We start from the raw sequence: 24,406 nt of genomic DNA on the forward strand, positions 1-24,406 counted from the left end.
ATGGTATATTTATGTTGTAGTGACTACAGGGACAGGATGGTATATTTATGTTGTAGTGACTACAGGGACAGGATGGTATATTTATGTTGTAGTGACTACAGGGAAAGAATGGTATATTTTTGTTGTAGTGACTACAGGGATAGAATGGTATATTTATGTTGTAGTGACTACAGGGACAGGATGGTATATTGTAGTGACTACAGAGACAGGATGGTATATTTATGTTGTAGTGACTACAGGGATAGAATGGTTTATTTATGTTGTAGTGACTACAGGGACAGGTTGGTATATTTATGTTGTAGTGAATACAGGGACAGGATGGTATATTTATGTTGTAGTGAGTACAGGGACAGGATGGACTATTTATGTTGTAGTGACTACAGGGACAGGATGGGATATTGTAGTGACTACAGGGACAGGATGGTATATTTACGTTGTAGTGACTACAGGGACAGGATGGACTATTTATGTTGTAGTGACTACAGGGACAGGGTTGACTATTTATGATGTAGTGACTACACGGACAGGATGGTATATTGTAGTGACTACAGGGACAGGATGGTATATTTATGTTGTAGTGACTACAGGGACAGGATGGTATATTGTAGTGATTACAGGGACAGGATGGTATATTTATGTTGTAGTGACAACAGGGACAGGATGGTATATTTATGTTGTAGTGACTACAGGGACAGGGTGGACTATTTATGTTGTAGTGACTACAGGGACAGGTTGGTATATTTATGTTGTAGTGAATACAGGGACAGGATGGTATATTTATGTTGTAGTGATTACAGGGACAGGATGTAGTGACTACAGGGATAGAATGGTATATTGTTGTGACTACAGGGACAGGATGGTATATTTATGTTGTAGTGATTACACGGACAGGATGTAGTGACTACAGGGACAGGTTGGTATATTTATGTTGTAGTGATTACAGGGACAGGATGTAGTGACTACAGGGATAGAATGGTATTCATATTTTCTGTTGTAGTGTTTGGATGGCCCAGATCCTCCGTCTTTCCGCCCTGAACTGCTGTATGTGCAATCGAAACATCAATCACACGACCTCCATTTGATGCAGGTATCTATAGGGAACAAGACATTGTTTAGTATGACATAAAATGTCTGTACATATAATAGGTGTGATGGATTCAGGTCACCACAGACATGTTCATTACTGTAAAGCCATTCTATATTTATATTCCTGTTTGTTTCCCAGTATAATTCTTGGGCTGTTATAGTTTCAGGATAACCATTATTGGTAATGGTAGACAAATGTGTCGGTAGATATAGAACTTTTCAGTGAGATAACAAAAGTGCTGAGATTTCGTCAAATTAACGAACAAATATTGACAAATGAGATTTTTGAAATTTGAATCAAGAAAATGTAAATAAGCATTTGATAATAATTTTGAGCAGTCTGATTTCCTTCTAGGCTATTAGTGAGACTGTGAGCAGTCTGATTTCCTTCTAGGCTATTAGTGAGACTGTGAACAGTCTGATTTCGTTCTAGGCTATTAGTGAGACTGTGAACAGTCTGATTTCGTTCTAGGCTATTAGTGAGACTGTGAACAGTCTGATTTCCTTCTAGACTATTAGTGAGCCTGTGAGCAGTCTGATTTCCTTCTTGGCTATTAGTGAGACTGTGAGCAGTCTGATTTCCTTCTTGGCTATTAGTGAGACTGTGAGCAGTCTGATTTCCTTCTTGGCTATTAGTGAGACTGTGAGCAGTCTGATTTTCTTCTAGGCTATTAGTGAGACTGTGAGCAGTCTAATTTCCTTCTAGGCTATTAGTGAGACTGTAAACAGTCTGATTTCCTTCTAGGCTATTAGTGAGCCTGTGAGCAGTCTGATTTCCTTCTAGGCTATTAGTGAGACTGTGAACAATCTGATTTCCTTCTAGGCTATTAGTGAGACTGTTAGCAGTCTGATTTCCTTCTAGGCTATTAGTGAGACTGTGAACAGTCTGATTTCGTTCTAGGCTATTAGTGAGACTGTGAACAGTCTGATTTCGTTCTAGGCTATTAGTGAGACTGTGAACAGTCTGATTTCGTTCTAGGCTATTAGTGAGACTGTGAACAGTCTGATTTCGTTCTAGGCTATTAGTGAGACTGTGAACAGTCTGATTTCCTTCTAGGCTATTAGTGAGCCTGTGAGCAGTCTGATTTCCTTCTTGGCTATTAGTGAGACTGTGAGCAGTCTGATTTCCTTCTAGGCTATTAGTGAGACTTTGAGCAGTCTGATTTCCTTATAGGCTATTAGTGAGACTGTGAGCAGCCTGATTTCCTTCTAGGCTCTTAGTGAGACTGTGAGCACTCTGATTTCCTTCTAGGCTGTTAGTGAGACTGTGAGCAGTCTGAGTTCCTTCTAGGCTATTATTGAGACTGTGAACAGTCTAATTTCGTTCTAGGCTATTATTGAGACTGTGAACAGTCTGAATTCGTTCTAGGCTATTAGTGAGCCTGTGAACAGTCTGATTTCGTTCTAGGCTATTAGTGACACTGTTAGCAGTCTGATTTCCTTCTTGGCTAATAGTGAGACTGTGAGCAATCTGATTTCCTTCTAGGCTCTTAGTGAGACTGTGAGCGGTCTGATTTCCTTCTAGTCTATTAGTGAGACTGTGCACAGTCTGATTTCCTTCTAGGCTCTTAGTGAGACTGTGAGCGGTCTGATTTCCTTCTAGTCTATTAGTGAGACTGTGATCAATCTGATTTCCTTCTAAGCTATTAGTGAGACTGTGAGAAGTCTGATTTCCTTCTAAGCTATTAGTGAGACTGTGAGCAGACTGATTTCCTTCTAGGCTGTTAGTGAGACTGTGAGCGGTCTGATTTCCTTCTAGACTATTAGTGAGCCTGTGAACAGTCTGATTTTCTTCTAGGCTATTAGTGGGACTGTGAGCAGTCTGATTTCCGTCTAGGCTATTAGTGAGCCTGTGAACAGTCTGATTTCGTTCTAGGCTATTAGTGAGCCTGTGAGCAGTCTGATTTTCTTCTAGGCTATTAGTGACACTGTTAGCAGTCTGATTTCCTTCTTGGCTATTAGTGAGACTGTTAGCAGTCTGATTTCCTTTTAGGCTATTAGTGAGACTGTGAGCTGTCTGATTTCCTTCTAGACTATTAGTGAGCCTGTGAACAGTCTGATTTCCTTCTTGGCTAATAGTGAGACTGTGAGCAGGCTGATTTCCTTCTAGGCTGTTAGTGAGACTGTGAGCGGTCTGATTTCCTTCTAGTCTATTAGTGAGACTGTGAGCAGCCTGATTTCCTTCTAGGCTCTTAGTGAGACTGTGAGCTGTCTGATTTCCTTCTAGTCTATTAGTGAGACTGTGAGCAGGCTGATTTCCTTCTAGGCTGTTAGTGAGACTGTGAGCGGTCTGATTTCCTTCTAGACTATTAGTGAGCCTGTGAGCAGTCTAATTTCCTTCTTGGCTATTAGTGAGACTGTTAGCAGTCTGATTTCCTTCTTGGCTATTAGTGAGACTGTGATCAATCTGATTTCCTTCTAAGCTATTAGTGAGACTGTGAGAAGTCTGATTTCCTTCTAGTCTATTAGTGAGACTGTGAGAAGTCTGATTTCCTTCTAGGCTATTAGTGAGACTGTGCACACTTCTTTTTTGGTTTACGTCCAAAGATAACAAATAAAAACTAACATTTACATTTATCCAAAACTTCTTGCTCTCTGAAGTAAATATTGCTAAATGTTTCCTTTTGATAACAGTTGCTGAAGTGGTTTTCACGGCACGGAACAGTAGATGTTCAAATAACAGATTCACAAAGAGCTTTGGTAGCTGCTTCAAATTACAGATGGTAAGAAAACAAACTGTCTCCATGATGACAACACATGTCTGATCATTGATACCAATATATTCATGAAGAACTTATTTTGGTTTCATGAGTTATTCCCCAGCCCCCTTTAAACATTTTTTACTATATTTAGCTTATTTAAATTTAAGCAGAATTAATATCAAATTGAAGAGATAAGCACATTTGAATTTGTTCACAACAATGGAAAATAATATGCAGAAACTTCTATTTTATCTATCATTAAAGACAAAAACAAAAAATACTTTTCATGAAAGATGTAGCAGGCATAGCACTGTGTCTGGCAAGATGCAGTGGAGATGGCTTGATATCTGCAGACATTCTTGATACACCGGGGTTACGCTCACTTTCTCTCTCTGCACTCCTGTAATATGTCATAGCAAAATTGAAGGCATAAAAATAGCTGTTTGATTGGTGTAGGGTAAAAAAAGCCTGACCAATCGCTCGGGTGATGCCTGTCCTTTGAAGATTGAAGATTTAACTTGCTGCTCATTCAGAATTTTTAGAAAAAGTGCTGTTGATCAATGGGATCAATGTTTTTATCTCACGACTGACAAAGCTTCACTATTTTATATATATATATATATATGTATATATGTCGCTTCCTGATCCACAAGAAGGTTAATCTTTAAGTTTTGGATAACTCCAAAAGTTTTGGACAGAGAGAGCAATCTGTTGAAGCGGCAGATGAAGGAAGCCATCTGGATATGTCGCAGTGGGCCAGTTCTAGATCAAGCAAGGGGGCTCAAAGACTCTTGCACATTTATGACCAAGTATTAAACAAAGTGTAGCTGATTGGAGTCATTTCGGTACATATAAAACAACTATTGTACATGCGCCTACAGTGTAGCCGAAATCCACATCAATTTTGTGGACAACTTGTACACATTTTACACCTTTGTGTGCATACGCTTCACTGGTCATTAGTCTGATGAAGGTGACAGTGTACATATCGTACAAGTCATCGAAACGTCACATAGAAAATTGTATTGATTGTGTAAAAAGAACTTTTCATAATCCATACTTACCAACCTGAAGTAAATCTTTAGAAATCTCCAATGTTTATAACTGGTTCTTTTTCAGTTCTAAAGAAATACTGAAAGCCTTTCAAAACCACAAAATGATCACAGTGACCAAGTACAACAAATGGAAACACTCCCCCGTAATCAGGAGATATCTCTGGTGTGTATAACGACTTACTGACATAATCACTGGTAAATTCATTATTGGAAATATAAGCCCTGAAATTAGAGGCAGTCTTCAAAATTTATACTTGATGTAGCATCTTGTGTAGACTGTAATACATTGATTTAAGTGGTATATAAAACTATATAAGGTTTAGTTACAAGAGCTTCAACTCAACAGTTTATACATGTACTGGTAATAGGTATATTGTATTTGGTATAATTTGTTGTATCGCAGTATAAAGTTAGACAGTGTATAATAGGTATATTGTATTTGGTATAATTTTTTGTATCGCAGTATAAAGTTAAACAGTGTATAATTGGGATATTGTATTTGGTATAATTTTTTGTATCGCAGTATAAAGTTAAACAGTGTATAATTTGTATATTGTATTTGGTATAATTTTTTGTATCGCAGTATAAAGTTAAACAGTGTATAATAGGTATATTGTATTTGGTATAATTGGTTGTATCACAGTATTAAGTTAAACAGTGTATAATTGGTATATTGTATTTGGTATAATTTGTTGTATCACAGTATAAAGTTAAACAGTGTATAATTGGTATATTGTATTTGGTGTGATGTTTTGTTATGTGTTAGGTGTATAGTAGAGTTTATAGCTACAATAAATAGATTTACCCTGTTGACTTTCTTCAGGGCCGGAGCCATCCTGTCAGGTGGAGCTTGTGTACTGGCTTTATTATCCAGTCGTAAGAAGGATTGAGGATTGTCGGAACAGCTTGACAATTACCAACTTCCAGAGACCGTCCTACATATCGAACCGGGCCTATGATTAGTAGGAGAAATATGAACAAGTCCTACATAACCAACCCGGTCTTTGATTAGAAGGAGAAATATGAACAAGTCCTACATAACCAACCCGGTCTTTGATTAGAAGGAGAAATATGAACAAGTCCTACATTGCGGATGGGCTGACCAGTTGTAGGCAAAACATTCAGATCCTACACAAAGAACGGGGCGTAGGATTTGTAAGAGATACATGAACAGTTCCTCCATATGGTTTGGGCTTGTCATTTGTACGAGACACATTCAGATCCTTCTGAATGTGTCTATAATCTTTGTAAGAGAAACAGATACACATTTTTAAGAACAAGGCCTACCTATGGTTATTACAGGAGGTACAGATCCTATGTGAGGGACAATCACATGGATATGATTTGTAGAGACACATACAGACCCCCTACTTAAGGGACAGGCCTCTGATATTTGGAGGGGAATTATATACAAATCTTACATATAAAGGAACAATGACTTGGATGTATGTTATAACACACACTGATAACTGACAGTGCTGTTGTCCTTTTTTATTTTGGTTAGTGAACTGCCATTGAAGTTTGGTTTGTTTTATACTTCTAATTATTTCATATTTTATATCATAAAAAATCTTATTTGTCACTTAAAAGAACATCTTCAGAGGCGCCCCTGTCATTCCTCATTTCATTGCAATCTACAGATATGGTGTAACAGTGGAGTAGATAATTGTGTAATATGTTACCTTGACACTTAACCAGATGACCTTGACATGCTGAACTTGTTTGTGTAGAGGTCAGAATGTTAACCTTTATGTTAGCTTTCAAGTGGAGGTTAATATATGTTTAACATGTAGGACATTTATAGTTGATTATTAGTCCTACATTAAGATTTTAAGTCACATCTAATTACCTAGGTATTAGGGTTAACATTGAAGTACAACCTAGGAGTAGGATGCTAGGCATTTGAATTTGATTGGTCATGCCACTAAGCATCATGACCCTGTGACATGTAACTGAGGTAATACCAGTTCCTGCTATGTCCTGTGTACCAGACACCAAAGACTGTTAGGTTGGATTTCACTATGGTCAAGCTTTTAGGATAATGAATTGAGCTAGTCTTGAAGCAAAATGCAAGCCTTGTAGTTCAATAAAATATATTCAAATATTGAAAACAAGCCTTATACTTTCATTAAACATATTCAAATATTGTGAAATATTGAATTGTACTAGAAACAATTTGAAGATGTTTGACAATGTCAATGTCAGCACAAACAGTGACTGTGATATAATTTCCTATTGTTGACATGATGTTATTTCATTGATGACTGCTGGTATCACCGAGGGTTACCCAACATAAACCAATGTGCAATGGATTACAATTGGTAGGACCATTGAAGTGAGGCGGACCCAATACCATTGTATCTTAAGATAAGTGGTGCAGATGTTTTCAGTAAAGGCAAAGAATCTAAATCAGTTCAGCACCCATGTTCTATATATATCAAAATGGTGGTTAATAGTAAAAACAAATCAAATGTGGGCCCTGGTGAACTGTGCTGTTTCTAGGTCTGCATTTCTTGAATGCACATGTACATTTTCAAGGTTAAGAAGACCTAACCCTTTCACCACTATAGACCATAATGGACTCATCCATATCAATGCATGGTAGAGTCTACTAAAATTACATAGGGGTGAAAGGATTAGACTCAGGAAAATAATGCTGTGTTGAATATGATTGTGATATCAACTGATAAACTTGTGCTGAAAATTGTTTATTGGAGATAATAAAGATGTTTAATTGATTAAGTGATGTCAGAATGAGTCTTTGTAGTCCATGTTTTATCACACTTACGACTTAAGTTTCCATACCTGCCAGCATCGTGGTATAGAACTTTGTTCAGGGGAGGTGTTAAACCACTTGCCCTATTATAACAAGTAGAAACTAAAATTGCATCAGATCTTATTATATTCCGTCTTTGCGTATTGCAGAGTTATCTTCTCTTGTGAGCAGGTATTGAATGTTACCTCATTGGTTTGTGTGAGAAAATTAGTCCTTTTCTCAAAATTGATGACGTTACTCTCACAAACAAATAGCATAACAATCAATACCTGCTCACAAGAGCAGATAACTCTGCAATACGAAAAAAGCAGAAATTATATCTTATATGTTAATTCCACCATTTCCTCATGTAAACATATTTTATTAGCAAAAATCACAAAAGGGATTTGACACTTAAAGTTCATCTTCTCCCTGGCAGCTGGGTTGTTGCCTTGTCCCTAAATGAAACCAAAAACAAACAAAACAATCATTCCTTATACTTGTAAACCATCTGTCAAACAGGATATGACAGTCGGACATGAATTTGTAAAGAGACAATGGAGATAATACCCAGAGAAAGTGGGTCAGTTCTTAAGTATGACATTATGATGCTTCGACCAAGAGAGCGCATCTATCCAAGTCCTGTGAACAGGATCCTATCCTTATGTAGCTTTAAGATAATATCTAAAATATGTGTTCCCTCTGAAAAGCTACACTATCAACAACAAAACTATAGGGGTTTTGACATCTTTGGAGGACAACCTTTATTTGCTATGCTAACGATTGAAGAAACTTGGTTTAGATAAGGACAAGTGAAAAATCTACCGACCTGTGCCGAACATATGCATGAGAGACACAAGCACCATCATCGTACCAACAGACCCAAAACTGTGACATGTACACCCTTATATCTAGCTACATACTCACATTTCCCCCTTCACCATTACTCAATGGAACCTCTTACCGGTAGCAGCAGTACAAACCACAACGCTCGACTACAAGGACTAGGATTACAAGGCTCATATTTTTTACACAGCCCTTGAAGATCTCACACTCTTATCATTAATACACCTATATGTTTACCCTCTTTCATCTAAACTACTATAAAACTAATCAAAAAGGACATCACTGTACATTTATTTCACGCAATGTTGTTAACCAAACAGTATTGGAATAATCGTCAAGACTGATGGCACCAATAAATCATAGAAGAAATTGTGTTTCGTGTTCGAAAGCCCAAACTTAGTTGCAAAGAGACTTTAGAAACACCCTGCAGACAATATTCTCCCGTATAACCTACAATCTGATTACTGTTTATGCCAGCACTTTCTGTCGACATAAGTTCCTGGATTCAGTCCAATGTGACGGAAAGAAAGCACAAGTGGCAGTATACATAGGCAATGCTGTCTCTGATGACCAAGCTCTTGACTTCGTTCGAAACAAAATGGAGACATCTTTAGCAGATACCAAAGTGCACGTGGTCATCGGTCCTCTAAATGACTTTGATTTTAGTCTTATTTTGATTGGGACCTTGCTTGTTATCCAACAGTTTTTGAATGAGTTCCAAATTGTTAAAATTGAACCCCGACTTACAGAGCAGAGCTAGTGTTAATCCTGAATACCCGAAAAGAAGATACTGTATATTGTCATAAAGACTCGATCTGCCTTTTGTGAGGAATACGTGTGTCTTCTTCAACTCGTTCACCCCTGGAATTTCATAATGAACTATTCCAACCTTTGAATGGGAAGAACTCAAATGTGTCTTAAGGGGTGAAGGAGTTAATAATTCCCGTACAATTAAAAAAGGTACATCAGTTGCTAAATTCGTGTTACTTCCTAGTCAGGGTAGCGGCTGCTGCTTCCGTCAGTTTCTGACCAAAGACGCCTACAGGACACTGATCCATGCATTTGTTACACATAATGACATTGACTCTTTTTTACAAATTGCCAAACGTACAACGCATAAATACTAACGTTGACTTTCTTAATAATACTAATATAATCCGAGGTTCTTCTTTACCGCTACATCACAACATAGTCCGTAGATCGTCTCAAAGCGATTCACAAATTATTATCCGTGGTTATAGGGCCTTTGCAACCAGCCAATATCGTTCTCAACTCCCTGGGGAGCATACAGTCGGTGCCGCTCACAGCTAGCATTCTACAATTCTAGCACTGCCCGACAACCCCCGGCGTCCTACCACTAGACTATAACGTGCCTCCACGGAGTGGGTGCTTCCGTCAGTTTCTGACCAAAGACGCCTATAGGACACTGATCCATGCATTTGTTACACATAATGACATTGACTCTTTTTTACAAATTGCCAAACGTACAACGCATAAATACTAACGTTGACTTTATTAATAATACTAATATAATCCGAGGTTCTTCTTTACCGCTACATCACAACATAGTCCGTAGATCTTCTCAAAGCGGTTCACAAATTATTATCCGTGGTTATAGGGCCTTTGCACCCAGCCAATATCGTTCTCAACTCCCTGGGGAGCATACAGTCGGTGCTGCCATTTCGTTATCTCTTGAAAATGTATACCAAACATGAAAAAGAACAATCTCACACATCGTGTAGTAAAAGCCTGGAATGAACAACCAGAGGGTGTTGGAGTGTTCTCTATCGATGAACTGTATATAAACCGGTTACATACGCGCTGGGAAATTCATTTGTAAGAGCATCGAGTGCTTTCGTAATGCATCGTTATATTTGTGGTTGTGTGGTGTATAGGATTCGTATCCTTTATCAGCAATATATCACAATGATGGTGCTATTGGTGGTCGTGTGGATAGAGCGTATCCGATCGGACGTGAAAAGATATTGGCCACCTGCCCGATCACGTGGGGACGAATCAAGCAAACTAGTGACATTACCCAGTTCATCATATGTCAGCTTCATTGGCAAATAGATCATACAATATCAAGACTTTGAGTTAGAGTTAAGACCGTGAAATCCAAGGCATAGATGTATCAACATGAGATCAACTTATACTTACTTGGCTTTTGATCTTGTACATTATATAAGTAGCCACAGCGAAGAAACAAAGAAATCAAAGGTACAAATTACCAACATTAACTCATCCTTGACTGACTTTGCCTTTGATCTTGTATGAAGTAACCATAACAACGGTAGAGGCTATGTCGAGAGAAGAAGATCAACAGGTCCAAGTGCAGATGCATTGGATATAATACCAAGAATTCACAAGCGTGTGTCTTTGCAGCAAGTCTGCCAAACTTCAGCCTCCAAGATCATGATTTTGTCGCGAAAGAAGAAATATCAAGGACCTCGAGGAACTTCAAACACAAGAGGAAATTGTGAGCTAGTAATGCAGATACCAGATGTAGTGAGTTAGTAGACTAAGACACCTGACATCGTTGGACATGTGTGGCGGTCAGACAGGGACTAGGGTTACGCTCACTTGCATACGGTATATTCACCCCTGAAATATCCCACAATGCTCCAGGGTTTATGTTCACTTCCCGCTATCCCTTGAATATGTCATAGCAAAATTGAAGGCACGCAGCTAGCCATTTGATTGGTCTCGTGTAAAAACACATGACCGATCGCTAGGCTAATGCCTGTCCTTTGAAGATGACAGAGGAGTGACGCCCGACTTAAAAGCCAATACATTTTACCGTTACGCGACCGACAGATTCTTTTGATGTACATCAAAGGACCAAGCTATAATATTCTCGTCTTATCCACTGATGCACACGAAGCCTTCGATTTTGCCATGACATTACATATGCAAGGGATGCAGAGAGCGAAAAGGTGAGCCTAACCTTAGCAGTATCGCGGATGCCCTGAAATATGTTATAGCAAAGCTGAAGGCTGAAGTTATTTGATTGGTTTCAGGTGAAATAAACTGACCAATCACTATGCAGATATACCTGACCCTTGAAGATTACAAAAGAGCGACACCCGACTTAAAAGCCTGTCAATTTTATACTCATACGTTACCTCGCGATTCTTTTGATATATTAAAGGATCAAACTAGTCTACTTGTATCAGATCTACAAGGTGGCGCTTACGGAGCCTTCGATTTCGTCATGACATCTTCCTGTTGCTAAGTTAGCCAGCTGTACTGTTGCCTGGTGCTGTCACTAGTCTCTCGACTTTTCTTCCTTCTGTATCTTTTCCCTTGGACATATCCTACTATATACTCCACAAAGGTGTCTTTGATGGTACCGACGTCTGATCTTGGCGTTTATCTTTGCCTCCTCATTTTTTTATTTTTGCTTTCCCGACGAAGCAGAAGCAATTTCCTATAATACCTATAATACTTCTATCATGGTACCCATCACATGTTTTCCATTTCCTAAATGTTTTGACTTTCAACGTCCTGAACCTCCCTCAATGGCTCGTGCTTTCCGAAGAAGAAGCACTTGCCACCTTGAACTCTTCTGTCAGTTACTTCTTGTCAATGTCAGTTGCAGCTTCGTGTCTTCATCATGCAGTCCGTTGTCTGATGAGTGAAGCTCCTTCATTGTCATACCCGTCTATCAGCATATACACATACTGTAGGCCGCCCTCTCTATTTCCTTTACTACCTCTACTGCCATCTTGACGTCTGCCACCTTAACCGCCATGGTAGCTACTTAATTACATCCTGTGATCCCTAATTATATCAGTATGGTATGTCAGAATGTATCGATAATGTCTAGTAGACGCTTATAGCTTGTTAATTACTTCCTTTAAATTTGTCTAAAAAGAGATCACGTGTCACATAAATTATATTGTCTAACGAACCTGCGTTTTTTTCGAAATTTATTGGTAATTTTGTAGAATTTCGATACATTAGGAGATGATTTCATTAAAGTTAAAAGGGATCAGGGTATATTATTATATATATATACCATAGAAACACCGGTGTGTGCATGGTTGTATTTTACACCGACCAAGTTCAAGTTGCAACGAACCTCTGTGCACTTGAGCCTTACATCGTGATTTCTATCAAAACATCGAAGGGTGTTCTCTTTCCAAAGTCAAGTGTTGTCTTCAAATATACTAAAGAACTTATATAGACAGAAATTCCAGCCAAGAAAATGAATACACACTATCGCAGTAAATAAATATATTCTACAGAAAACAGATTTCAAACAGGTGCGCCAGACTTATCCACTAAGAGTTACTTCCCTTCGCTTATTTTTTTATTCTCGCGAGATATCGGTTGTGTCGCGTGATGTATCATGGATGACAAGGAAGAGGATATATCGCCTCTCGACATGTCATAACTAAATGTTTCGTGGAAATTAATACCAAATCAAGGCGAAATGGGTGGAAAGGAGTCCAAGTTGTCGTACATCCCGTACGAGGATGTTATGAAACGAAGTAAGCAATGCAATCATAGATTTTTGAAAGAATTATTAGCGATTGATCCATTTGTGCATTTGTAAACACTGCAAAAACGGTGACAGATAGTCCGTAGTTGACCAGCATATTTCTTTCGATGATTGTCAAATTGCAGATCCATTTATGATGTGTTTAGTCAGTACATCTATAAGTGATTAACACAAGTTGAATGCAATTTAATTTCTTATGCATTAGGTCACATTATGCAATATATATTGAACTCGGTATGTTACTAATTATGTTAATATACATGTGCAATATCTATTTAAACTGCTATGTCAAAATCGGGGTCACAAGATACCGATTGTTTACACTCTGTTGTTTTCGATTCATATCCTTAATTCTGAAACACAAGCTGTGGTTATCAAATAATGTCTTCTCGTGTACGTGTGTATACGTATTTAGAAATGGCGACACCTGTATTTCTTAATTGTAAACAGTAATTACACAATATCAGGATCCAGATGACAATGTTTGAATGGCTTAGCACTGTCAGAGATAAAACCATCAAGATTTATCACTGCTACAATTTTTTGGTTTCTTAGTTACACAGGTGTAGTTTGTATTGCTTTATTTAAATCAGTGACGGGAATTGAAGGGTAGGTGAAATAGACTGTCTTACGCATACAGCTTAAAAATAATGAAATAAAATATATTTATCCATGTCTATTGGAATAGTTTAAAAATAAAGAGAGATATGATATTGCTTTTCTTTTGAAATTTCATCCTTGAATAAAAGCAATCAGTGATAACACGGGTATAAAACTAATCACAATCATATACAATCAAATGTATATCATGGCTATCAACAAGAATCAGCTGGATGGCTCCAGGTTTAGTTATATGTTTGATTCGTGAGCATAATAATCTGTCTAGAGAGGATCTGACCATATCAGAGCGTACTGCTCCGACGACATGGTGTACATGTCAGGAATGTCCATGGCCAATCAAAAACAAAATAATAATTATAATTTAAGATTGAGTGTACATATTTATATATATATTCATTCAATGTCACTACATGTACACTGAGATATGACAGCACCAGTATTATGTGATGTGGCATGGTCTTAAGCTGGCATAAGTCTTATTGAAATATTTTAAGATTGCATTATACAAATTCTTTGGTCCAAAACATAATTTAATATCATGATGATAGAGGTTTGTTTTAGTTTTATTCAGTTTAAAAATATCTACTAATTACGGTACTGCTGCACATAACATTAAAACATACGTAATATAACAAAGTGTTTTGGTATAATACAAAAACAGAAAATGTATCAGTATTTACCATAATAAACATTGATGATCAAATCTCCATAATTATGTGAAATTGACCTTTGCTCATGTTTGGCATGCTAATAAAGTACTTTACTGGTTTTGATATTACATAAAAATGAATTTGTAGACAGAATATATATATGGCAAGTTTCTAAGAAAAGTTTTAAATATAGACTACCATTAGTTGTAGCTATATATAGGCAAGTTGACAATGTTGGTTATGTTTTAAATTTTGTGAACTTTTTGCATGTTTTTCTAATTGAAAGTGTCACTTCGCTTACTTCATGTATACCAATATGACATATTTAGTATCAAAATAACAGTAATTCTATATACTGTACACTATCATAATTCATTTTCAAAATAACATTCGCCTGTGACATTTATCTGTCATTTTGTTAGGATACCCCCACTACGGTTATCAGTAGTAATTATGAATAATCATTTATGCAGCTATTGATCATTTTTGTGTATCTACATATGGTAAAAGAATAAAAGAAATCAAAGTGGGGGCCAAATGTTGACCCCACCTTTAAACTTTGACATAATTGTTTTAGTGTCCAATTGTCGTTTATTGCTTGACAAAAATGTTAACCAGGTACATGCTGTAACCTTGCGATTGCACTGTTTTCAGAAAACTTAAATACCAATTTATGAGAAAAATAAATCTGCAATCTTCATATCCCAAGAAATTTGTTAAAAATGTTGAGATTCAGAATTTCTTTAGTAAGAAATGATTTACGATCAAAATTGGCATTATTGGTCCATGTGGTAATGATAAAAGATGGTCTCCGAAAAACAGCCTCACTTGAAGTACATGTGTCCCGCGTTGGGACAGTAATACCAGTGGAATCAATATTCTCCTTCGGGATACAAATGTTGCTTAGCTAGGTAAAGGTCTTTCACTTGTTTTAGACAGAAATCTGTTTCACCAGCAAACACTTGAATAGTTTTTTTGGGGGGATTCATCCCAATCAAGTAATTTACAACAAAATCCTTGAATCACAAGTGACATGATCAAGGAGTATTTTAAAATAAGTTGTGTATAAAAAATAAGTCCAGAGCTAGACCTGAGTGATTTCACAAACATTTTAACCTTTGAGAATATATAGTATTGATATATTTTTGTTTCCATTGTTTCAAGAAACTTATCAAATTAGATATCATCTTGTATGTTAACTTTAAGAATAAATCACACATTGACCTTTATTATGAGCACTTCACATGGCCAGCATTTAGAGTACTGTCTGGTTCAGATACTGGTACTCAATTTCTTATGAAACTTTGGCAAATGGAATCAAGCTGTGGAGCCTTCCTCATTGATTTCCATCAAGTTAAAGGGTACTGCTGCATCAGTAAATGTAATACAATCAGGAAGGAGAATCCTCTTCAGAGCAATATTTAGAAGATAAAACAACAGAAAACATGATTTTCTGTCTTTGAGTTATTTCCCTTCTCATGATTTTAATCTCTCATTTTGATGCTATGTATTATTATTCCGAGATAGAAAGATTGGTTACGTATATAAACTGGCAGTGGAAACCATTGTACCTGTAGGCAAAGAGTACACACTGCAGTATTGGTTTAGTTATAATTTCAAATATACAGATACTGTATATATTGAATAACAACAATTCTGTAAAATGCATTACAAGAATATAATTAAAACTTCTCTGGAAAATGACTTATCATAAATATTTCATTGGTGCACATGGGTTATATTATGACATTTACTTTGATTTATATGTAAATACAAATTAAACAGGTTAGAGAGGTAATTTAGATAATGATATATTATGGATATTATATATATATACATGCATAGAATGTATAATATGCATAAGTTTAAGCCCATTTAGACAGGTGTTGTTTGGCCCTAAATTTAAATGCCTCAACAAATAGTCGGCGGGCCGTAAAAAAATACAAAAACAAAACAAACCTTCATTTATATATTTAGCTGTTAGATAAAACCTGGACAAAAATACACTAGATTATAGTTAGGTACAGTTGTCTTTTTATTGTCCTTTTAGGGACAATGTATTGAATTATTGTGTACTTAAAACATATATGTTTACTAGCAGTTTAGGAATATGAAGACCAATACAGTATAAACTTGTATATATATGTATATATGATAAAAAGGGATTGAATGTCCATGTGAAGGAAGTAAATATAGAAAAAATCAGATTAACGACCAACTAAAAAACTAGCTGCTTTCACCCTTCACAGAGCCGTGAAGGGTGAAAGCAGCTAGTTTTTTAGTTGGTCGTTAATCTGATTTTTTCTATATGTATATATGTATAGGAAGGTAAAAGGAGGTTTACAGGAGTGTTAAAAGGCCAATTAGGAGTAAGGTTATTAGGGCTTACTGGAAGGTAAGGGTGCACGTGGGGTTACATGAGAGTAATTACGGTAGGATTTTCATGTATAGGGGGAGGTGGTTGGTAACAGGAAGGGTGTTACAATTGTAGAAGGTCAGGGTGCACGTGGGGGTACATGAGAGTAATTACGGGAGGGATTACATGTATAGGGGAGGTGGTTGGGAACAGGAAGGGTGTTACAATTGTAGAAGATAAGGGAGCACGTGGGGTTACATGAGAGAAATTACGGTAGGATTTACATATATAGGGGAGGTGCACGTGGTTGGTAACAGGAAGCTTAGGGTGTTACAATTGTAGAAGATAAGGGAGCACGTGGGGTTACATGAGAGGAATTACGGTAGGGTTTACATGTATAGGGGAGGTGGTTGGGAACAGGAAGGGTGTTACAATTGTAGAAGGGCAGGGGGCACGTGGGGGTACATGAGAGTAATTACGGGAGGGATTACATGTATAGGGGAGGTGGTTGGGGACAGGAAGGGGGTTACAATTGTAGAAGATAAGGGAGCACGTGGGGTTACATGAGAGGAATTACGGTAGGGTTTACATGTACATTTTGTATAGGGGGAGGTGGTTGGTAGCAGGAAGGGTGTTACAATTGTAGAAGGACAGGGTGCACGTGGGGCTACATGAGAGTAATTACGGTAGGGTTTGCATGTAAAGGGGAGGTGGTTAACGTTGGTAGCAGGAAGGGTGTTACAATTGTAGAAGATAAGGGTGCACGTGGGGTTACATGAAAGTAATTACGGTAGGGTTTACATGTATAGGGGAGGGGGTGAACGTTGGTAACAGGAAGGGTGTTACAATTGTAGAAGATAAGGGTGCACGTGGGGTTACATGAGAGTAATTACGGTAGGATTTACATATATAGGGGAGGTGCACGTGGTTGGTAACAGGAAGCTTAGGGTGTTACAATTGTAGAAGGTAAAGGTGCATGTGGGGTTACATGAGAGTAATTACGGTAGGGTTTACATGTACATTTTGTATAGGGGGAGGTGGTTGGTAACAGGAAGGGTGTTACAATTGTAGAAGAACCGGACTGGGTTCATTGCTGGCGACTACGTTTCCAGTTGGTAGAGCATCTGTCTGGAGTTCGAAGGGTCTGAGGTTTGAATCCAATGCATTGTTCCTTTTCCTGTTACAGTTCAACCCTTGGTTCAAGTACAGGGTGCATTCTTGGCAATTCAAGGGAGTACCCGTATACGTACCTGGGTTGTAAATAGTGTTGTTTTCAGGGGCAAAGACTTACAAAAAGGAGGGAGGAATGTAGAGGAACTGGACAACATTTAGGTCATTTAATTTGCTGAAGACCATATATATGTACATATATGCATATGTAGATCAACAGGTAGAACGCCCACCTAGAGTTTGGAGGGTCCCAGGTTTGAACCCCTGTCTGGCTGTGCTTTTTCCCTCTCGTGTTACATATTCAATCACTGCTATCAAGTATGACAAGCTATCTTTTTTTTTTTATTGTAAAATATCTGAAGCTGAAATGTCAACATCACACATTTAGGAATCCTTATTATGGAATGCTCATTAAAGGCCTGCTATGCTTTTAGCAGAGCTGTTGAAATATTGATCTGTTTAACGATTGCCTCTACTGATATTTAGTTTCTAACTGAAGGATGATTACACAAAAAAATGGTCGCGCCATGTACTTTTTCTCTGTAGCACTTATGAATGGTGAGGTGTACGTTGGCGTTCTGTCTACATGTAGGGGTTCAGCGCTGTACCTATATAGCTGTGTTTAATTGTGTAAAGTTCGATTTATAGCTACTGTAATATTAACGAAGACACTCAGGTGCACTGTCTAAATAGATTCCTATAACTTGGTAACATACTTCAAGTGTCTCTGATCTCAAAGCTTGTTTGGTTGAAGTCCCAAATCTGAAGACTATCAGAATGTTTTGATAATTGATACGGTTTTAATTTACGGTAATGCTTTGATCAGCGATGCTCTGCTAATCAGCCTGTTATATTATTTCTCTGCTCTGCTAATCAGCCTGTTCTATTATTTCTCTGCTCTGCTAATCAGCCTGTTCGATTATTTCTCTGCTCTGCTAATCAGCCTGTTCTATTATTTCTCTGCTCTGCTAATTAATCAGCCTGTTATATTATTTCTCTGCTCTGCTAATCAGCCTGTTATACAATGCTTCAATTTGTGTGCTTTCAATTACTCCATCAGTCTCAGACGGGTCGTTTAGAAATTAAAAAGCCAGAATTTATGACAATGTGCTTTCCATCGTTTTGCTTGTATGACATTTGCAAAGAAATACTGTCTTTTTTGTTGTGATTGTGGATTTTAAAATCTTGTGCAGTGTTCCTTGCCATATTCCAGCGAAGCGTGTTTATGAGTGCTGTTGAGGGTTCCAATATAAATCAAGAATTATAGATTTTTGAATTTGTATTAATTTTCAGACATCTGTAGTACTCTGCCCAATCAATGATAATTTTGACATAATTTTAAGTCTCAGTCATGTGGAATTTGATGTTAGAAATGTGAATCAAGTTTAATTGATGCTGTCCAATATCACATTTTTTTTTTTTTAGAGAGGACCCAAAATATTTGGCACATCCTTTTTATATGGTATCAATTTTATTCCCTACATGGAAAAGAAAGAAAAAGTACTTCTGACGCTGTGAAGCAGTTACTTCAGAACTAGGCTATATGTATACCTGTGTCACTGTTATTATTATGTTATATAATAAGTACTTCTTATAATTTGTTTTTACATGTATTATATTTTAGCCTGCAGACATCTTAATTGAGACTTGAATTTTAAACCTATACCTATAGTACCCAATCCCTGCAGTGTCCCTCCTGCCCTTTTCTGGTACAACAATCAATCTGGCATTTCTTTCAATAAACCTTCGAGATGTACTTGACTCCACACACTGAGCTTTGACAGATCTAGAGAAACAAATCTATTTGAGTTATGTTTTGACTTTCCAACATTCAGGTAAAATTCTCGTTAACTTTTGAAATTACAGGGATTTTATTTGACCCTTGACACTTCATAATTTCAGAGGTCAAATATTTTTTCCTGAAATTTGAAGGGTCATAACACATGTCAAATACAAATAGACATTTCTTCTCCAACATTTTAGTCATTACAAATTCTGGCAAACTCTCAAGAGTCATTTGAAAGCCTTGCAGGGTCAACTGAAGGCCCTGAGTATTATGGCTACTCTCAGAGATATTTAGAATGTCCTGGGATCATTCTAATATTCCTAAAATGTTATTTGTCTATAATGCTTAATGCATAGAACATATGGTATGTCCAACGTTAACTTTATAGCAGAACTGACGAGCAGGAAGGAACTGTAGCTTGTTCGAGACTGTTACAAGTCTACGTGGTGTACAAGCCAGCAGTGGTCTGTGGTTGTAATATTAATGGGGTTGGTGTCTTTTATATAGTTGAAATAAATTTTACCGAAAAAAATACACTTTCCTTTAGCAGCAGTTTTATGAGTCTCAAAGCCAAGAACACTCCAATGTTTCTACACCAAGTTACACAATAGACCGCTCCAGATAAAAGAAAAATCTGGTCTACTCCCAAGATGTAGGGGTGATCAGGTTAAAGGCTTTTTCAGGTTTTTTTATTGTCCGTGATGTGTAGAGGAATGGTCTGCTCAATCAGCTGTCTACAATTGATCCTAAAGGAACATGGAGACTGCCTGTATTCAACTTTGTCATGGCAGACGTGCAAAGTCTTGGTATTGGTACCGTACTTGTAGCCTTGCCTGGGACCAATAATCTCATTTACATGAAATACACATTATTTTCTGGAATTTTCTGTTTATTGTCCTGTGACTCATATCATGCATCTTTAGAAAAATATATTCCTGCCGAAATTAGATTATTTTGGTATAAACTATTTGGTAAGTTTAAATGTAAACACAGTTTTTCCTTTTTACTTGATCATTTAAATGTGATGCTAATTAAGTGTGAATACACTGTAAATGTCTATATTGTGTACCGTAGGGTGAACGTTTAATTGACTTTTAAATTCTGGTTCCTTGCCAGTAATCAAATGCTGCTGCAGCCTTGTTTTTCACAAGGCAAGAGAAAGTGTAGTGCATTAATTTCAAGAGTGATTATGTTAGGTATCTGAGTGTCATCTACATTTTGTGGAAGTATGCAATAATTGCAATTAAAAAATGCACATGCAAAATAAACTAAACGGAAACATCTTCTAAAGGGGTCTGTACATGTAAACATCACAATTTAAAGGGGGCTGTACATGTAAACATCACAATTTAAAGAGAAAAAAATATATGACGTTATAAATTTCTAAATCTCCTTAAACTGAAGGATGGAAAACAAATGGTGTTGATTAGTACTTTTGTTATAAAACCATTACAAGTTGTCCTCCTTACAAAAATACATAGGTAGACAGTCCATATCTAAATACGATAATGTGGACAGTCCATATCTAAATTCGATAATGTAGACAGTCCATATCTAAATACGATAATGTAGACAGTCCGTATCTAAATATGATAATGTAGACAGTCCATATCTAAATACGATAATGTAGACAGTCCGTATCTAAATATGATAATGTAGACAGTCCATATCTAAATACGATAATGTAGACAGTCCTTATCTAAATACGATAATGTAGACAGTCCGTATCTAAATGCGATAATGTAGACAGTCCGTATCTAAATACGATAATGTAGACAATCCATATCTCAATACGATAATGTAGACAGTCCATATCTAAATACAATAATGTAGACAGTCCATATCTAAATACGATAATGACCTTTACCTTACATATATATGTAGACAGTCCATATCTAAATACGATAATGACCTTTACCTTACATATATATGTAGACAGTCCATATCTAAATACAACAATGACATTTATCTTATACATATATAGACAGTCCATATCTAAATACGATAATGACCTTTACCTTACATATGTAGACAGTCCGTATCTAAATACGATAATATAGACAGTCCATATCGATTAGATAATGACCTTTACCTTACATATGTAGACAGTCTATATTTAAATATGATAATGTAGACAGTCCATATCTAAATACGATAATGACCTTTACCTTAGGTATGTAAGAACGTTATTTCAATACTGTATAATTGTACAATTGAGATTTAGGTCGATAATAATTTCTATAGAGAGCCATAAAAGAATTAGGAATTGTTAAAAAAAAAAAAAGCTTCAACTCCAGGTCATTAAAACAATTATTTTGAATGTTGACATTTAATCTGACATTCAAAGTATTGCAGATATATGTACAATTTACCTATGTCTACACTAGTGATTTCATGACGCATGTTCAATTTTATTGTGTACCTTTATAGCTACACATACATGTACAGTATTTAGGTAAACTGACCTTGTACATATGTAGCCGTTGATTTTGTTGGATCGGGACACTTTCATTGAAAGCTTTTCTGTTACATTTCCAAAATACTCGATATCAATTGTCAGTCCCAAACCTGTTGATAGAACTATATAAAGTACTGTGGTAAGATAACTGCCCCATAGTAGGTCATTTATACTTTTAGGTATTAACGGAATATATATAAAAACATTAAGCTTTCAAAGGAACCATTTTCTAAATATGAACTGTTTTAGATTTGTATTAAAATCAAGTTTGAAGTTTGTAGGATCTCACACACTACTACAATGGCCTGGGATATCTACTGATTCGTGGGAACTAGGGTTGTTCCTGTGATTTTACATTGAAATGTTTTAACAGGGATTTTCTAGACAAAACACTAAACAGTCGTGACATTGACGTGCACGATTAAATTGGGTGGCCATGGAAGACTTTGTGAAATCTTGAAGAAATTGATCTAAAGCCGCCAATCGTCGATGGCTCCGACTCATCCCGTATAGGTTTACTGATGGCTTTCCTGGGATAATTATATAGAATTATCAGGCGGTAAGGTTTACGTTTAAACCTTACTGTAAGATGCCAGTCATAATAACCCAAACTCGATAGGAAATCTTTTATTGATAGCTGTCCTTGATAAAACACTTCAAAATCTAGAAACTAGAAAATGTTTTAACAGTTTTATTTTTAAGAAATTTTACAATGAGCACAATGAAATATATGGTGGTCTTAAGTCTGGAGTTTAAAAGATGAGTCTAGATCTCCAGCAGATCTAAACCAGCATTCTGACTCTGGCTCGTCTATATATAGTGTTTACTGACATCTTGTACTTCCGTGGGTAATAATATAGAATTTCAAGACGAAGTTTTAAGGTAAATCTTAATACCCAAACTCTGTAGGACTGTTTATCACCCTGAATATAGAATCCCTTCATCTCTCTTCTCATCCTCTATCGCTCTCAAGGGTTTAGTAATTGTGTGTCTGTCGGTCAGATAAAAAGAACGTTACCTTCGTTTGGATTTTTTTTTTATAAAGTATTAAATAAAATAATTAAAATGGGTTTTTATAACCTTAAAAAAATAGCTGAAAATTTACATTTTCTATGAGTGCAAAAAAACAAACTTATATGAAATGTTACTTTTTTATCTAAATTTGTCTTTGATGTAACATGATCTAGAAACTGGAAGTTTTAGATTTAATTTGATTTGTGTTTTATGACATCATGCTTCATTGATATAATGATTTAATACATGTATGTTGATTGATACTACTGATTGAGTGAGCATGTGATAAAGTTATAACATAGGGGGGAATTGAACTGACAGCATTCCCTGTATAATGTTTTCACGAATAGCAGCACTGATAAGATCCAGTTCTATATGATGGGTGAAATTAATTTGTTTATTATACAAAAATATATCACAATAATCAATCAATTTCTATGGAAATGGTATAGATTATTTTCATACGTAATTATACGATAATATTATTTAATGAATTAACTAGCATTGATTTATGTGTCATTTTGCCGTTAGTGTATAGAAGTGAGCCTGTTACAGCGTGTGGGATCTGTATTCACCGATGTTGGTCATTACTACGGTGTTGATAGGTCGGTTAGATTTGTGTGATGGAAATTTGGATATCAAGATAACTGCAAAGGGTATTGATCGGTATAATATAGCCCTACACAACGTATGTTTTAGAAATAATACAGGTATAACACCTGTATTACGATCGCGCGATCATGACAGTAATATATCAAATAGTTCTGTGGTTATGATATTGAGATATGATCATGACAATATATATACGTAACATCTTAAAATGTTGATGAGTCTAATTACTGATAATGAGAGATACTGTATATACTCTTGGAGTAGGTTTACAAGATGTGAGCAAGTCCCACAGGAAACCACGCAAATAGCTGTGTTCCAAAAATCAGTGATAACTGCAATAGTTCTGTTGTTATGACAACTATAATGTGACCATGAAAGTAATAAATGCAATAGCTCTAAAACAACTATAATGTGACCATGAAAGTAATAAATGCAATAGCTCTATAATAACTATAATGTGACAGTAATAAATGCAAAAGCTCTATAGCAACTATAATGTGACCATGAAAGTAATAAATGCAATACAATAGCTCTATAACATCTATAATGTGACCATGAAAGTAATAAATGCAATAGCTCTATAACAACTATAATGTGACCATGAAATTGATAAATGCAATAGCTCTATTACAACTATAATGTGACCATGAAAGTAATAAATACAATAGCTTCATAACAAATATAATGTGACCATGAAAGCAATAAATGCAATAGCTCTATAACAACTATAATGTGACCATGAAAGTAATAAATGCAATAGCTCTATAACAACTATAATGTGACCATGA

At 36.4% G+C, this 24,406-nt stretch overlaps 2 protein-coding genes across 4 annotated transcripts in view; both read left to right on the forward strand.

Moving 5' to 3' along the window:
• LOC110448128 (poly(A)-specific ribonuclease PNLDC1-like) overlaps positions 1-7,589 on the forward strand; it is a 35,647-nt gene extending 28,058 nt beyond the window's left edge. Inside the window, exons 19-22 of the mRNA XM_021494193.1 lie at positions 998-1,087; positions 3,721-3,809; positions 4,908-5,006; positions 5,667-7,589. Coding sequence (XP_021349868.1) covers positions 998-1,087; positions 3,721-3,809; positions 4,908-5,006; positions 5,667-5,733 — 345 coding nt within the window. The 3' untranslated portion in view covers positions 5,734-7,589. The remainder of the gene's footprint in view (positions 1-997; positions 1,088-3,720; positions 3,810-4,907; positions 5,007-5,666) is intronic.
• Positions 7,590-12,782: 5,193 nt separating this feature from the next.
• The window catches only part of LOC110448129 (ubiquitin carboxyl-terminal hydrolase 32-like), a 90,956-nt gene continuing 79,332 nt past the window's right edge, over positions 12,783-24,406 (forward strand). For all 3 annotated transcript variants that reach the window (XM_021494194.1, XM_021494195.1, XM_021494196.1), the window contains exon 1: positions 12,783-12,940. In XM_021494194.1, the coding sequence (XP_021349869.1) occupies positions 12,883-12,940 (58 nt within the window). In that variant the 5' untranslated portion in view covers positions 12,783-12,882. The remainder of the gene's footprint in view (positions 12,941-24,406) is intronic.

Source organism: Mizuhopecten yessoensis, unplaced genomic scaffold, assembly GCF_002113885.1.
Source record: "Mizuhopecten yessoensis strain PY_sf001 unplaced genomic scaffold, ASM211388v2 scaffold3853, whole genome shotgun sequence".
Lineage (NCBI taxonomy): Eukaryota > Metazoa > Mollusca > Bivalvia > Pectinida > Pectinidae > Mizuhopecten > Mizuhopecten yessoensis.